The following is a 15407-nucleotide window of genomic DNA, read 5'->3' as shown; positions in this document are numbered from 1 at the left end:
TCAACCAGTGCAGAAAGAGGAAACAAAACATGAGGAAAATGAGGAGAGGCTCAGAAACTTATGGGACAGCTATAAGCAAGCCAACGTCCGAGTCATAGGATTGCCAGAAAGTGAAGAAGAAGAACTAGAAATTGAAAAATTATGTGAAAAAATAATGAAGCAGAACTTCCCTAACTTGGGGAAGGAAAGAGACTTACAGGTCCAGGAAGCACAGAGAGTTCCAAAAAAAAACTGGACCCAGGGAGGACCACACCAAGACACATTATAATCAAAATGTCAAAAATTAACGATAAAGAGAGAATCTTAAAAGCAGCAAGAGAGATGAAGAGAATTACATACAAAGGGGTCCCAATAAGACTATCAGCTGATTTCTCAAGAGAAACTCTGCAGGCAAGAAGGGACTGGCAAGAAATATTCAAAGTAATGAAAATCAAAAACCTACAACCACGATTACTCTATCCAGCGAAGCTGTCATTCAGAGTAGAAGGGCAGAGAAAGTGCTTCCAGGACAAAGTAAAACTGAAGGAGTTCATTAGATCCAAACCACTGTTATATGAAATGTTAAAGGAACTTGTTTAGGAGAAACAGGATCAAAACTATGAACATTAAAATGAAAACTGTATCACAACAACAAACAACAAAAGCTAGGGAATAGAAATAAAGGCAAACTAAGTAGGCAACAAGAATGGAAAAAGAATTATAGATATGGGGAACATATTGGGGGGAGGTCAGTAGTGAGGGAGAAGGGGGGAAAGGGAGGGAGATGCTACAGGAATTAAGAAGCATAGTAGGAGGGAGTGGAGTATACTGGAAGATGTTGAGAACTATAAGCACAATCAATGGGCAGGGACTAAGAGTGGGGGGACAACTGGAGGGAGGGGGTCACTGGGTGGAGGGGAACAAAGGGAAAATAAATTGGGACAACTGTAACAGCATAATCAATAAAGCATATTTAAAAAAGAAAAAGACTCAGGAATACATTGATCTTTCACCCCATCTTTGCACTGTCCATCATTCTACTAAAGTCTTCTTTTCACCCATTATCCAGTTTCAATTCTTAGGTTTTATCATTTATTGAATTCTTACTATGTATTAAGTTGTTTATGTCTCCATTTCATTTTTTCTCTACTCTAGACACCCAGAACTCTGTTCTTCATGTCATTTACCTTCAAAATAACTTGACAAAGTAGGTGGACTGATATTCATTTTCTTGATTAAGAAATATATATATATCTTCCCAAGATTATAGAAATAAAAAGATAATTTATCTCCTTGAGTTGTGAAGATCACATGAACACAAAAGCACTTTGTAAATACTAAAGTGTTTTACAAATGTTAGTTATAATTATTAATTACTGACTAGGGGGCTCTTACTCTTTTTCTCCACAGGAGTCCTAACCTGAGACTTCCTTCAACCTTCCTCTTTCTTGTATAGTCATGGGCATAGAGGAAGCAAAACTTCCCACTGCTCTGTTGGTAGAAAATTCATCTCTGATGTCAAGCTGCAAAACTTTGAATGGAAGAAAAAAAGTGTTATAAGTGGTGGTTAGGTTTTAATTAGTAATTGAAGGAATGGTTTCATTATGGAAAAACAGGCTTTTATAAGCCAAGCTGATAATTCATGACAATCAACAGACTAATAAGAAACTTTTATAACACAATCCCAAACTGGTGAACACCTGCATTATGCTTCCTTATTCAAACCACATCAGAGCAGGAGTTCAGAAATGAAGGAGCCAAGGCTGACAGGCAAGAGACTGAATCTCTTAAGGTTTTTCTTTCTCTTTCTTTCTTTCTTTTTTTAAGTCCTGTAGAGAACTTGGAGCCCTAAACGTCTTAGAGCTCTCCCTGAGCCCCAGGTAGAACACTGCTGTGTCCTAAGGAACTCTGTATTCCACATGCTAGAACCTGGCTATGGGCCCAGCTAATACGGTTCTGTTGTTCTGAACTCTTGACGGGGCAACCCTGCACCAAGAATGATATAATGAGACCCATCAGGTATATCATTTACAGCACTAAATATAGTGACTCCCTATTGTTTGACATAGCAAATAAAAATCCTTGACTCACATATTCTAGTCTTTCTATCAATGTCCCCATTTCTATTTTTCTCTCCTCTAGACACCCTCACAACGCTGCTCTTTGTCCTATGGCATGTCCATTTCTGCCTTCTGATTCTATCCAAGATGCTCTTCCTACACTTTGTCTTCAGAGCTGATCTTGAAATGATTCCATAAGAAAGTCTTTTTAAAAAATGGAATCATCTGCCTACTCTCATTGCTTATTTAATTACTCTGCCTTGTAATATTACATGGAGGTTTGGACTTGTCCATTTTTTACTGTGAAAGGTAAGGTACCACTCTGGTGACTAGTGCACCAGATTATATGTCTAAGGCCAGGGCTTAATTCCCAATTTTGCTTTTCAGCTCACTTAATGCCCCTGAACCCATGCTGAGATAATATCTACACCTCACAGTTTCTTGATTGACAGCTAAAATGATGGCACATTAGAAGCATAATATAAAGTATTTTACATTTTCCCCAGTGGTGTTTAAGACAGGGTTCTGGCATAAAATAGATGTATATTAAATATTAATGACTTACTATGGTTTCATTAGGTCAAAGTCTATTTTACCTCAGTTTTGTTTGTTTTGGATATAATCTCACACTGGTTTATTTCCCAAAGAGGAAAGGATGGTCTATGCTGCTTCTCATATCTATTTATCTGCTCTCCCCAAATATTCCTTTCAAGTAAAGTCAGGTTTAGGTGCTTCGTTGTGTTCAATTTCATATTGTGTGGCAGAGGCAATGCTAAGTGTTCATCAGACCCCATTTCCTTTTCTACTAGGCACATATATTTTGCTTCCCAGCCACCACTGCAGTTATGTAGGGCCATGTGACCACACACCTGAATTCTGGCTAAGGGAATAGGGTGAAACTGATTTCCACCATTTCTAGGGCTGGCTCCTGATATCTCTGACTGTCAGCCACAGCTCTCCTCCTTTATCTGAGACCTATAGAGTGGATGATTCTAAAGCAACAGGGGACGATGGAGCCGCAAGACACAAGCAGACTGGTCCTTCCATGATTGCAAGAAGCCCCATCCAGTGGCCCCAACCAACCCACTATGCACTGTGACTTATATGGAACATAAGCCTTTATTGTATTAATCTACTGAGATACTGGTATTGTTAGCCTACCCCAATTAACACACCTTGTATTTCTCACCAGTGGTAACATAAATAAAAAGAAAACTTGGACTTAATTCCAGGACCTGAGATATAAATCCTGGTTTTACCACTCCCCACACATATCCTATGATCTTCTCTAGAACATGTTTTATACCCTCTCCCAACTGCATGCCTAGCACATTCTCCTCTTTCCCATAATGGAGCCCTCCCTGCTCTTCTGCCTTAAGGCTTCTGTGAGGTCTTCTCTGACTTCCTTCACATATGTGTTCACTTCTTTGCTCCTAGTGCAAAGTATATTCCTACATTTTAGCATCCATTACATTTTATTGCAAATATTTGTTGATGTCTGTTTCCACAGACTGAATCCTTAAATACACAGAGCTCCTTTGGGATCTTTGACTCCCAGCATTTAGTTGCAGTGCCTGGCACTTAGGAAAAAATAAATACATATTAAAGGAATGATTGTCACCTATTTTTAAGTTTATAAGATTTTACAGAATTGTTGTGATGATGAAGTAACAAATGCGATTTGTAGATTATAAACAGATTCTAACAGTAAGTTTATTCTCATCTTTTCCAGTCAAATTCATCTCAATGTTTCTAGGTAGCTCTGTCCAATAGAAGTGTAATGCAAGCCACATATATAAAATTTAAACATTTTAGTAGCCATAGAAAAAGTTCAAAGAAGTGCATAAAATTAATTTTAATAAATTTTAACTGAACATATCCAAAATACTGCTTATTAGCTATTCTACATTTTGTTAACTGAGTCCACACATCGAGAGCTCAGCAGCCACATGTGGTTAGTGGCTCCTGCAAATTGGACAATGCAACTGCAAGGTGCATCGGTCTTGGTCTTGGTGGAGTGACCCTGAGCACCCTCATTCGGAATTAGTGAGTGACTCCCCTCAGTGCTCCCTCAAGCCCACTCTCCCTACCTATAAGGTAAGCTCTGTGAGGAATTCCAGGCCCGTGTCTCCCGAAATCGCTCTCACATTGATTGTCTGGCATATAACGAGCGGTTATTAGCCCGTGGGAGGCCGAGTGGCCGGGACAGAAAATAGACAGGGAGCAGGCGCGGGCCAGAGGCCACGACAGGCCGGGACCGGGACGCCCGCGCCTGAGGCGTCTGTGGGGTGGCGTCCCTCGGGCGGCGGGCGGCAGCCGCCGAAGACTGGCCCCCCCTCCCACTGCCCGCGCCGCTGCCGCCACGGCTGCCGCGGCCGCCGAGCCCCGGAAGCGGGCGGGGATTTCCTGTGCCCGCCCCGCCCGCGCCGGCAGGGCCGCCGTCTCCGCCTGTCGCTGGCTCCGCGGCTGCCGGCTCCGACGAAGCGAAGGGAGAAGGGGAGGGGCAGGCGGCGCCCAGGAGGGAGGCACCTGGCCGTAGGCCAAGGCGACCGGGGTGAGTGGGGACGGGCCGGAGGGAGTCACGGCCGGAGGGAGGGACGCCCGGCTTCCTGCGGCGGCGGGTGGGGGCCGGGTCGCCCGTGGGGGCGGGGAGGAACATCGACGCGGCCTCCGGGTCGCTGCCTTTCTCTGGGGTCGGCCGCACTGATATTTTTGCCCGCCCGGTTGTCCTGTCTCCCTCGTCCCCACCGGCGCTGTCAGCCCTGTGGGTTCCTGCTGCTGTCACCCGCGCACAGGTTACCCCACGGCCCCTTTCTCTTAACTTGCTCATGCCCCAGTTCACGGGAAACCTGTTTTCTGACCTCACCTCCCCTGCTGCAGCTCTGCCTTCTCAGATGCTCTGAAATCTGACCCTCTCCAGGGGCACTGTGACAAGGAGGAGGGAAGAAGCAACCTTACTCCGCAGTCGGCGTCCAGCTGGCCCACGCCCCACCCGGGGCAGGGGCCAGGCTTCTCTGACCCAGCGCCTCTTGTCCCTGCGCCCTTGGGCTACTCATTTCAACACCACGGCCGTTCTCTGTCCAGCGGCACTGACTGCAAAAACTTAACTTCTGCAGGTGCCTGCTTCCCATGCCCAGCTGTGTGAGGAAAAGGGGGATCCGAAAGCCCTAGAACCCGACTCCAGTAGGCCTGTGATCGCCCTGGGACCAGGAGAAACCAGGTTAGGGCTGACACCTTAACTGCCCAGGTACTGGCTCTGAGAGAGCAAGCATCTTAGGAGATGCAGCCTGGGGACACGTACCTGCCCCTCCCTCCTGTGCGCAGATTTGTTGGCCAGCCCTTCCACAGGTTTTCTGTGGGTTGTCTGGAGAGGCTCACAGCTGGCCCAGTGGGCTCTGCGAAGAGAAGTCTCCTGTCCGGGCACTCTGCTGCTGGGGAGATGGAGAAATGGCTTTGAGACAGGTGTCCAGAGATTTAGCTCGAGGTCAAGTCCCAAGGGAGGATTTGTGAAGGGAGTTAGAGAACAAGGAACACCTCTGGTGACGATGGGGAATTGGGGCTTTATATTTTAAAAGTGAAGCGAATGCAGAGGCTGGAATTTAGAAGAGAGAACCAAAATGGAAGTTTTTCTTGCTTTATATTGGAAATTTTTCTTTCTCACGAGAAGCCTCTGAAAAGGAAACCTCCTAAACTGGGAATCAGTCCAGGATGCTCCCTGGGGCATCTTTGGACTTCTGAGATGAAAGGGGAATTTGTTCCCTTCCTGTCCATTGGGTTTAGGGTTTCCATCAACCTCTTTTATCAAAGAGAAATAAACAACTTTATATCTGTTATTGCCCATCCTGGGCTTCTGGGTTCCAACTGTTATTGGGTAGACTTGAGTGAGCCAGAATAGTTACCAAGGTTCTGCCAAGGAGAAGGGGGCTCTGGGCAGTCTCATAGACTGTTTCTTTGCTGTAAGGCAGCAAGGCTCCTATCACAACACACATGGGACCTGCCTGGCTTTTAGGCTGTCCAGAGAAATGAGCTCGTAAACCCGGCCCTGTGCACTGCCAGACTATTTTTAAGAATTTTTAAAAAATCTAATCTAAACCTCTTGCAATCAAAAGAAGAGATCTGTATAAAGATAGAAAACATCTCTCTTTTTATTCATTGGTAGTGTCATTCATCAGCCTTCTTCCTTCGACAAGATGAAACTGTCCATCATTTTTAACTTTTCTCCAATGGCCATATTTCCCATTCTTTTCTTCTGAGGAAGAAAAAAAAGTGCTCTTGACACACATGCCCTTTGGCTGGGACTTCTACCTATAGTAATCATTTCATTCTAAATCTACTTTAATGGATAGCTTTTGAATTTCCAGGATTGTTCCTTTGCCTTTTTTTTTTTTTTAATGAAGTTCTTCCAGCCTTCAGGGATATTCTATTTCTACCATGAGGTTACCAAAATAACCATTAGTGACTTTGCTTTGTAGCACCTGTTCATTTCTCAGTTCCTCCAAGAAGCTTGGCTCAGGCTCAGTTGATTGGAATACATCAAGCTTTTAAAGTTCATCTTCCATCAAGCTCCTCTTATCCAGTTTCATCTTTTATCCCTTTGCTGTTCTCCCTAATGCTCTTGTAACAGAACCCTAGGGCTGCTCCGATTGAAACAGAACCCATGGGCTGTTTAATTAGGGGCCCAATTGCCCACCGCCAGAATTATAACTCTTAATACCAGAGTTTGGTGAAAAGAAAAAGAATTGTTTATTTACACAAAGTCCTGCCTCCCCCTCCCAGACCGGGCCAGTCTTAGGAAAGTCAGAAACACGGTTTCCCTACTTCCTAGGCACAGTTCAGCTTTACCAGTAGCTGCCAGTCACTTAGTTCTGATTGGGGAGGTCCTTTCTGTGCTGTGGTGCCCTCCAGCTCTCAATGCAGGACCGCCTTGATTCTCAGCCTCCTTGCAAACTGCCTTCTTCCTGTAACCTGTGTGGATCTCCTCTCCTCAAAACCGCCTGGCGAGAGCTTCTTCTTAAAGCAGCTTGGAGACCCCGTTCTCCAAGCCACATGGAGGGAGCCCACAAGAGCCAGAGAGTGAAGGCGTGAGGGCCAGAGAGAGCCTGAGAGAGAGAGAGCCTCCTAGAGCCAGAGCCAGCCCAAAATATCCACAGCTGCTTCTCTCTTCCTCCCTGCCTCCTCTCTCCCCCTGCGTCCTCTCAGGCAGTGGGTGTTGCAAACAGTTCTGACCATTCACAGAACCCTACATAGGCTCTGTCTGCTTCTCTCTTCCGTACCAGCCCACAGTCCAAGATCCCTCCCATCTTCCTGAGTCTTGGAAGTAAACCGGATCTTTGCAACAATGTTTCCAGCCACTAGCTCCAGGCATGCAATGGCATCCTGAAAGCTGCTTCCTGCTCCCTATCTCCCAGCCGCAAACTCTGGGGTTTGTTTTTGGACTCCCCTGTTTCTGTAACACTCTTAGGAATATCAGCCTTTTCCATTTTCATGGGAATAGCTAATATGAATTTGTTTCAGGTCACAATTTGGGTTCGCAGCAAAAATGCTTTCAGAACAGACAGCAGCCCTGGGGACAGGATGGGAGTCAATGAATGTCCAGCTGGATGGAGCAGAGGCCCAGGTGGAAAGGGGAAGCCAAGAAGAGGGGCCATGGAGAACAGCACCAGGGCCACTGGAACACCTGTGCTGTGACCTTGAAGAAGAGCCACAGTCCCTTCAGGAAAAGGGTGAGAACTTAGAGGGTATGTGTGTGAGAAGCACGGTGCAGAGAGTAGTCTCCTAATCTCTGTTCAAAAAGTAGAGTCTAAAATCCCCAAACTGCTATGGACTGAACAGCCTAATCAATACCAGAACATAGTCCATTCTTCCTTGTCCTTGATCATAGTAATATAAGGACCTCCTGGATTCTGCAAGCCATGTAACTGGGCTACACCCGTTTCTTGCATAATCACTCCCTCCACATGCTGCAAGTGCATTGTAATGGTGCTGAATATGGGAGACTAAGAAAGTGACAGCAGAACTGATTACCGGTGGAGAACACACCCAGTAAGATGCTCTTTATGTGATGAAAATTACATTCACATAATCTCAATTCAAACCACAGCTAGTCTATTACAGAAAAGCTCTACTAAAAACTACTCAATACCCTTACAGAACATTTTGAGTGAATGTCTCTTCTACTATATTTCTGCATTTGGGTTTTACCAATGGGCATATATATATATATATATATATATATATAGGAAAAACTGGGTCCCTTAAGCCCTGCTAAAATGGGGTGCAGGCTCTTATTGGGAAAGGATGGATGGTACACCTCTCATGGTTCCTTCCTCCCCTCAGCAGCTCAGTCGGCTCCCTGGGCTCCTGCCATTCCCCAGGAGGGGAGCACCGGAGATTGGGAGATGGCAGCTGCACTTCTTGCAGCCGGATCACAGGTGGGCTGTTTGCTTCCTTTCGCCTCTCCCAGGGTTTCATCACTGCTGCCTTTCTATAACCTTAGCATCATCCCACTGATTTATTATTTCACATGGTCACTAATAGGATATTTATCATATAACTGAACAGATTCTGTCCCTTTCCAAGGGCCTCATAATACCCTTTAAAACATGAATGGAGGTATAACAAGAAGAGGGGAATTCCTAGAAGTTAGGTTTTTTGTTTTTTGTTTTTAATTTAATAGATGCTGTGCTATTCACAGGGGGATTTTAAGAACAAGTCAGTAATATCCTTTAAGAAATAGATCTCTAAAGATTAGGAAAAGAGAACTTGAAGGAAGCTTGGAAGACCATAAAGTAGGCAGGATTGGGTAGATGGTGGGACATTTATGGAAAAGGGCAGGAAGGGATTAAGGCACTGTGGAAGGCCATAATGCTAATAAATGGCAGAGCTAGGAATCATTTGGCTCCAGAATCTGGACTCCCAAACACCATACTGTGCTGCCTCAGAAGATGAGGATGTAGCATGATGGCAGCAGTGGGGAGAATGTTTTATCTCTATCCTTTGTGCTGATAGAAGAGGAATGGTCAAGTGGAGGAAGGAGGAGATAATACAGTTTCTTCAATGCAAATAGTAAGGCCAGTGAGAAGAGACTGGGCAGACACCTATTAAAAAGAGGGAGCAATGAGTTTCTGGTGTCTCCGACTTCTGGTCTCACTTGAGAAACTCCTCTAGAGACCCTATCTTCACTTAGTCACTGACCATTACCTTTACCCCTCTCCTCATTTTCTCTTCACTAAAACTGTGTGCCCTGCCTAGGGACCTCTGGGCAATTCTTTTTCTAGTTCTTCTCTTGCCCTCTCTCTTCCACTTCCCCAATCTTTTATATTTGGATCCCATTTTCCTTAAGGAACAGCTGGTGACAGATGATGCTATATTTTGTTTCAGGGCTTGGTAACCATCAAGGATGTGTCCCTGTGCTTCTCTCAGGAGGAGTGGCGGAGCCTGGACCCTTCTCAGACAGACTTTTATGGAGAATATGTCATGCAGGAAAACTGTGGGATAGTGGTCTCTCTAAGTAAGAATGACCTTCCCCAGCCACTAAAAGCTTGTACCCTGGGAGGCTGGAGCCATGTGCTCCAGGGCTGTTGGATAGTGTCTGTCTAGCATTCTTTCCTTGTCAGGGAATCTATCCTTCCACCAGAGAAAGGGCACTAGGGCTAATCCAAAAGGAATGGAAGTGAGGTATCATTTTTTTAAAGACAACAGCAAAATAATGCTAAATTATGGAGGAAAGAATTTTAGGCTCTTCTTGGTTGGGAATTGGCAGGTTCTTACAAAGCAGAGAAGGACATCTAAGAGATAGAACTGAGTCCTTAGAAACTCAGAAACCATCTAGGGAAAGATGGGAGTGTGGGAGCAGGGCAGGGGGATAGCTGCATTAGAGCTAATGAAATTATGACCAGAAAGGACAGTTGGGCTGTAAGTATTTGACATGTAAGTGGAAGAGAACACACACATTGGGGAAGAGAGAGTGATTTTTCTAGAAAAAAGAAGAGGGACTTAAAAAATGGGAGGGGATGAGGAGGGAGAGGCCTGTATCTGGCCTTCTTTTATCTAGAGTTCTAAGGAATAATATAGGAAACAGCTTTCTTCAGAAATATAGAATTACCATTGTACTAATTGACATCCCTATTTCCCTTTCCCATGGACAGGATTTCCAATTCCCAAGCTGGACATGCCTTCGCAGCTAGAAGGAGGGGAAGAACAATGGGTCCCTGACCCTCAGGACTTACAGGAGCGGGACATCCTGAGGGTCACATATACAGGTAAGATCCTAGACTGGACTTTTAGCCACGGACTTCATCCCTCTTGAAATGTCATCATTATATGTCCTTCTAGTCCCTCCTCTGCCTTAGAGAGTTATAGAGTTGAAAGGTTTAGAGGTCTTTTTCTTCAAAAGCAATACACTATAGCAGAATGGTGTAGAGGGCAGGCTCTAGAGCCAAACTTTGTGGAGTTGAATTTAGGACCATACCTGAGGGACCTTGGAAAAGTAATTAACCTCTCTTTGGGTTTCCCATCTGTAAATTATTGTGAGATTTAAATATCTTAACTTAGTAGAATAGTATCGGATACATAATAAGCATGCAATAAACATTAGTTGTTGTTGTTACTGTTGTTGTTGTTGGGTGCCTTCCACAGTGTCTCTAGTATTGCTGACAGGTGACCAGCCAGCCAGTAATGATTGCAGCACATTCCTTAACTCTCTCCATTTATGCTTAGGCAGGAAGATGGTAATTAATAATAAAAAAAAAGTGGTAAATAAATAATAGTAATAAATAATCACAATAGCATAGACCATTTACTAAGTGCTTACCAAAAGCTGGTACTATGCTATCTATTTTATAACATCTGTCTTACAATTACTTCCATTTTACAGAAGAAGAAATGAAGGCTAACAGAAATTAAGTGGGACAGCTGAGATTTAAAATTAGGTAGCCTGAGCCCTGGCTAGTGTGGCTCAGTGGATTGAGCACTGGCCTGTGAACCAAAGGGTCGCTGATTCAGGGCATGTGCTTGGGTTGCTGGCCAGGTCCCCAGTTGGGGACATGCAAGAGGCAACCACACATTGATGTTTCTCTTCCTCTCTTTCTCCCTCCCTTTCCCTCTCTCTAAAAATAAATAAATAAAATCTTTTAAATAAATAAAATTAGGTAGTCTGTCTCCTGAGCCTAGGCTTTTAACTTCTACACTTCTTTCACTGTCTTGTACAACATTAAAATATGTTCTCTCAGCCCTTGTTGGGTGAGGTTTAGGCCCTAAAAGACATCATACAACCTCTCCTATGACTTGGGTCCTCAAGTACTCTCTGGTGACTCCCCTCTTGGGGTTGGTATTTCCCCTTCTCTGCAGGAGATGGAAGTGAGCATGAGGGGGACACCCCTGAACTAGAAGCAGAACCTCCCAGAATGTTATCTAGTGTGTCTGAAGATACTGTCCTGTGGAACCCAGAGCAGGACGAGAGCTGGGATTCAATGTCCAGAAACTCCAGAGGAATGCTCCTAGGTCCACCTTTTCTTCAGGAAGATAGCTTTTCAAGTCTTCTGTGTAGCACAGAGATGGATTCCCTGTTAAGACCACACACCTGCCCCCAGTGTGGGAAACAGTTTGTGTGGGGCTCCCACCTTGCCAGGCACCAGCAAACTCACACTGGGGAGAGGCCCTACAGCTGCCTCAAGTGTGAGAAGAGCTTTGGACGAAGACATCATCTGATCCGGCACCAGAAAACCCACCTGCACGACAAACCCAGCAGGTGCTCTGAGTGTGGCAAGAATTTCCGATGCAACTCCCATCTGGCCAGCCACCAGAGAGTGCATGCAGAAGGCAAATCCTGCAAAAGCCAAGAGGTTGGAGAGAGCCCTGGGGCTAGGAAACGGCAGCGTGCCCCACCGGTGCCAAAGTGCCATGTGTGCACTGAGTGTGGGAAGAGCTTTGGCCGACGGCACCACCTGGTGAGACACTGGCTGACCCATACTGGAGAGAAGCCCTTCCAGTGCCCTCGCTGTGAGAAGAGCTTTGGCCGTAAACATCACCTGGACAGGCACCTGCTGACCCACCAGGGACAAAGTCCCCGGAGCAGCTGGGACAGAGGGACATCTGTCTTTTGAAATCTGTTTCTGCTGTAGCTGTGCTCACATCTATCAGCTGGTGCTACCAGGAGTCTGCCAGAGCTGCCCCTCTCCTGTCCCCAGTGGCCAGGATCATGAGCCTTGGCCTTATCCCTAAAGATGAGGTTGCAGCATTGGTGAGAGCATTTTTCACCAGTTCTGTGAGATACCGCATGAAATAGAGCTCTTTGGGCAAAACTTTTGGGAAACAGTGCTTACTACATGGGCTGAAATTCAGCCTGAGCCCATTCTCAAGGGTAGTGGTACCAGCAGTTTATGGCTGAGGTTCATTCTGATTGTTTGGAGCCTGTGCCATACCAGTTGTTAAGTTTTTGAGTATCACTATTGTATATCATAGGTGTTATATTCTCTCTCTCTGTCTCCACATATATACATATATATAGACATATATATGTATATATGTGGAGAGACATATATATACATATATAGACATATATGTATATATGTGGAGAGAGAAAAACCATGTTGCCATATTAAAGGCTCTGAAAATTTATGCAGCAGAGCAAATTGTTAAGCCTCTTAATGCAGTGTTTCCTAACTGTATTTGACCTCATTGTTCTTTCTATCTCACATCCTACAGAACTGGTGACTCCATGAAACACTCTGGTGAACACTGGGTTAGAGTAATGATGAAAAAGGAAAAAGCCCCCATTTTTTAACCAAATGAAAGCTGAGGGGCAGATCTCATTCCTGTGCTGGTTCATCACCTTTACCCCAATCATCCGAATATACATCCACACCTCTCACCTCACCTGCGAAAAAATAGAAACAATAACCTCTTCACCCCTTAGTTCTACTCCCTTTATCCTGCACATACATATATATCCAGCTGAGAGATCATACTACCATGCTAAGAAATGGACCCTATATACCCCACCCCCAAATAATCCAGACTTAAACAGACTGTCCCTAGGATAGTCCCCTCTTCTCTTGTGTCTTTATGTGTCTGTGTGTATCTGTGTACAGGGTTTTTGAAGAGAGCATGCAAAGTGCAAACTGTAAAAGCTAAGTTTTCTAGGGGTTGTGTTCTGGTGATGAGGGTAGTGGAAATTTTATGGGGTTTTTATTTTGTTGGAAGATAGGAAGTAAGCTGAGTGATTAAGGAAGCCCTAGTAGAAAGGGTTAAGTAATGGGTTATGTTGTGGGAGTTGAGTTATAAAGCCTTTTTGAATGTCACTGAGATCAAGACTACTGAATATATATGTTTAGGTCTGAATCGTTGGTCCACAGATTCTTTTTGCCTGGGTAGAGAGAGCAAGAAACATCCTCAGTGAGGTGAGCTGTTCTTGTTGATTTCAAGCAAGATGCATATAGAGCTCTGTGCAGAGTGGTTTGTTTTGTTTTGGTTTTTTTTTTTTTGGTCTTGTTTCAAGTGCTGGGAAATTTGGGCAGGAATCACAGTGCTTACAGGTTGTTGTCATTACTCTTGTTTGACCTCGATTGCCTCATCAAGGGGGTAGAGTTATTCTCAAGGATCTCATCCTCCCAGAAACAGAACTTTAGGGGAAATGGCTGTGGTTTAGGTTTTCAGCTGATGCAAGGTAATGGGCTTTCCATTTGTTTTTCCTCACAATTCTGGGAAGGTGTATACACTAAGAGTCTTAACTCCAGGACTGGCATAAATATTCTAGCATCTATTAGTTGGTGAGTTGGTTATTGTTTCTCTTTACTGATGTATTAATACCGATCTTATAATTTAAAAAGTACCTTGTATGTAAGAGCAGTTGGGGTTAGGGAAGGAGAGTAGCAAAGACAATGAAAGTGGATATTTTCTCTTTAATGCTTAGATTCTGGTTTTCCTTAACACTAATTTTTCAGCTATGGTTGGTGGAATTAAGCAGAGAGGTAAGAAGGAAGTGAGTTACAACAATCTAGTTTAGTAATTAGTCATTTACTTAGGAAAAATGGGATGAATCATAGCTCCTCAGAGTCCTGGACCCAAATGGAGCTGAAAATAGGGTCATTTTGCTGAATGGGCTTTTTAGAATGGATAGGACTTGATCAACCCAGTCCCTGCCTGCCTTCTGCACTCAGAGCAGCCTTCCTTCTTGGTCTGGAATGTACTTCTCTTGCTTATGTTCCTATGAGTAGAGCAAAGCGGCCAGCTCTTTGTAAGGCAGCCTTGTCCTAGGTCCTCAGAGGTAGTAGTGTTTTAGGATCAGTGTTAGAAGATGCCCCAAGGAATAGGCAAGTATTGCATTCTAGTGGTAAAACTGGACTATACCATCTTTTACCCTCCCACTATGTCTCATTCATTCATGCAGATCACTCTATTAAGCAATGGTTCAGAACTTGTTTTGGATCACAGACCCTTTTGAGAATCTGATTAAAACCATAAACTCATTTTTGAAAAAAGATTAGCAATTCTCTCACTTTTTCATACACATTTAGCAGGCTGGGGTCAAAGAAAGGGAGTTACCCTGACCTAATGTCATTATATATTTGTGTCAAGAGTTACAAGGCAAGGGTCACTAAGTAGTTGAATAAATAAGATAATGAGAGGCAGTAGGGTCTAAACATAAGAGTCTGGTCTTTAATGACTAGAGGGTATTGCTTACAATCTAGTTTATATATATTTTTAAAAAGTTATACTGACAAATCCAGCACCTCACAAACTTTGTTTTGAAGACTTGTAGGAGGTGACTCCATACTATCAGATCACACCTCTTAATAATCAGATATTCACCTCCAGCCTTTGATCTGTTTTAGTAATTGTAAGGATAGAAAGTGAAGCCCCTAAAGTGTAGGTGCAGTCATAGCACACAACTGTAAGGCATCGTGGAATCTAAGGGCCTTCTACAGAAGGGACTTCCTTTTAGGTCATTTCTGGTGTACCACTGCCTTCTCTACCTCAGTCCAACACCACTTCCCTTGGATGAAAAATTAAATAAGCAACAGCCATTGGATGGGTGAATAGATTTGAATGCTTTTTCCCACAGGGAATCAGCCTCAAACTCCCATCTTTCTCCCGACTCCCTCTGCCACATGTTTATCCTACCTGCTTTAAATGAAAGAATTTTCTCTGTGTTCTCTCTGAGCAAAATGTAAAATAGAGAAGTCCCATATAAGGAACCTGTTGCCTTTTTCTCTCTGGTGCCTCTACTCTATTCAGGGCCCGAGTATCTTCCTCTTCATCAAAGTATCTCTGTATAAAGAATCCCTTACACAGGAGAATGTGACCCTAAGTGTTAGTTTAACCATATCTGTTTCCACTTAAGTGTTTTGATAGTCAAAGTGGAAAGGA

The 15407-nt window shown here is 44.2% G+C and overlaps 1 protein-coding gene across 4 annotated transcripts; it reads left to right on the top strand.

The window, feature by feature from the left end:
* Positions 1–4460: 4460 nt before the first annotated feature.
* On the top strand, positions 4461–12530 carry ZNF641 (zinc finger protein 641). 4 transcript variants are annotated; one of them, XM_090273075.1, is made up of 6 exons: positions 4461–4593; positions 7554–7762; positions 8379–8470; positions 9420–9549; positions 10187–10300; positions 11388–12530. In XM_090273075.1, exons 2-6 carry the CDS (start codon positions 7579–7581, stop codon positions 12140–12142), a joined length of 1275 nt encoding a protein of 424 aa, XP_090129201.1. In that variant the 5' UTR covers positions 4461–4593; positions 7554–7578; the 3' UTR covers positions 12143–12530. The 4 variants fall into 4 exon arrangements, with proteins under 4 accessions (XP_090129201.1, XP_090129200.1, XP_090129204.1 ...); XM_090273074.1 differs by having other exon boundaries at positions 8376–8470; XM_090273078.1 differs by lacking the exon at positions 4461–4593 and adding an exon at positions 5162–5259.
* Positions 12531–15407: the final 2877 nt, after the last annotated feature.

The sequence above is a fragment of the Furipterus horrens genome, unplaced genomic scaffold (genome assembly GCF_987537825.1).
Source record: "Furipterus horrens unplaced genomic scaffold, mFurHor1.1.pri manual_scaffold_4, whole genome shotgun sequence".
Taxonomy (NCBI): domain Eukaryota; kingdom Metazoa; phylum Chordata; class Mammalia; order Chiroptera; family Furipteridae; genus Furipterus; species Furipterus horrens.
The sequence above is the reverse complement of the archived record's forward strand: the minus strand, read 5'-3'. Positions and strand labels throughout refer to the sequence as shown.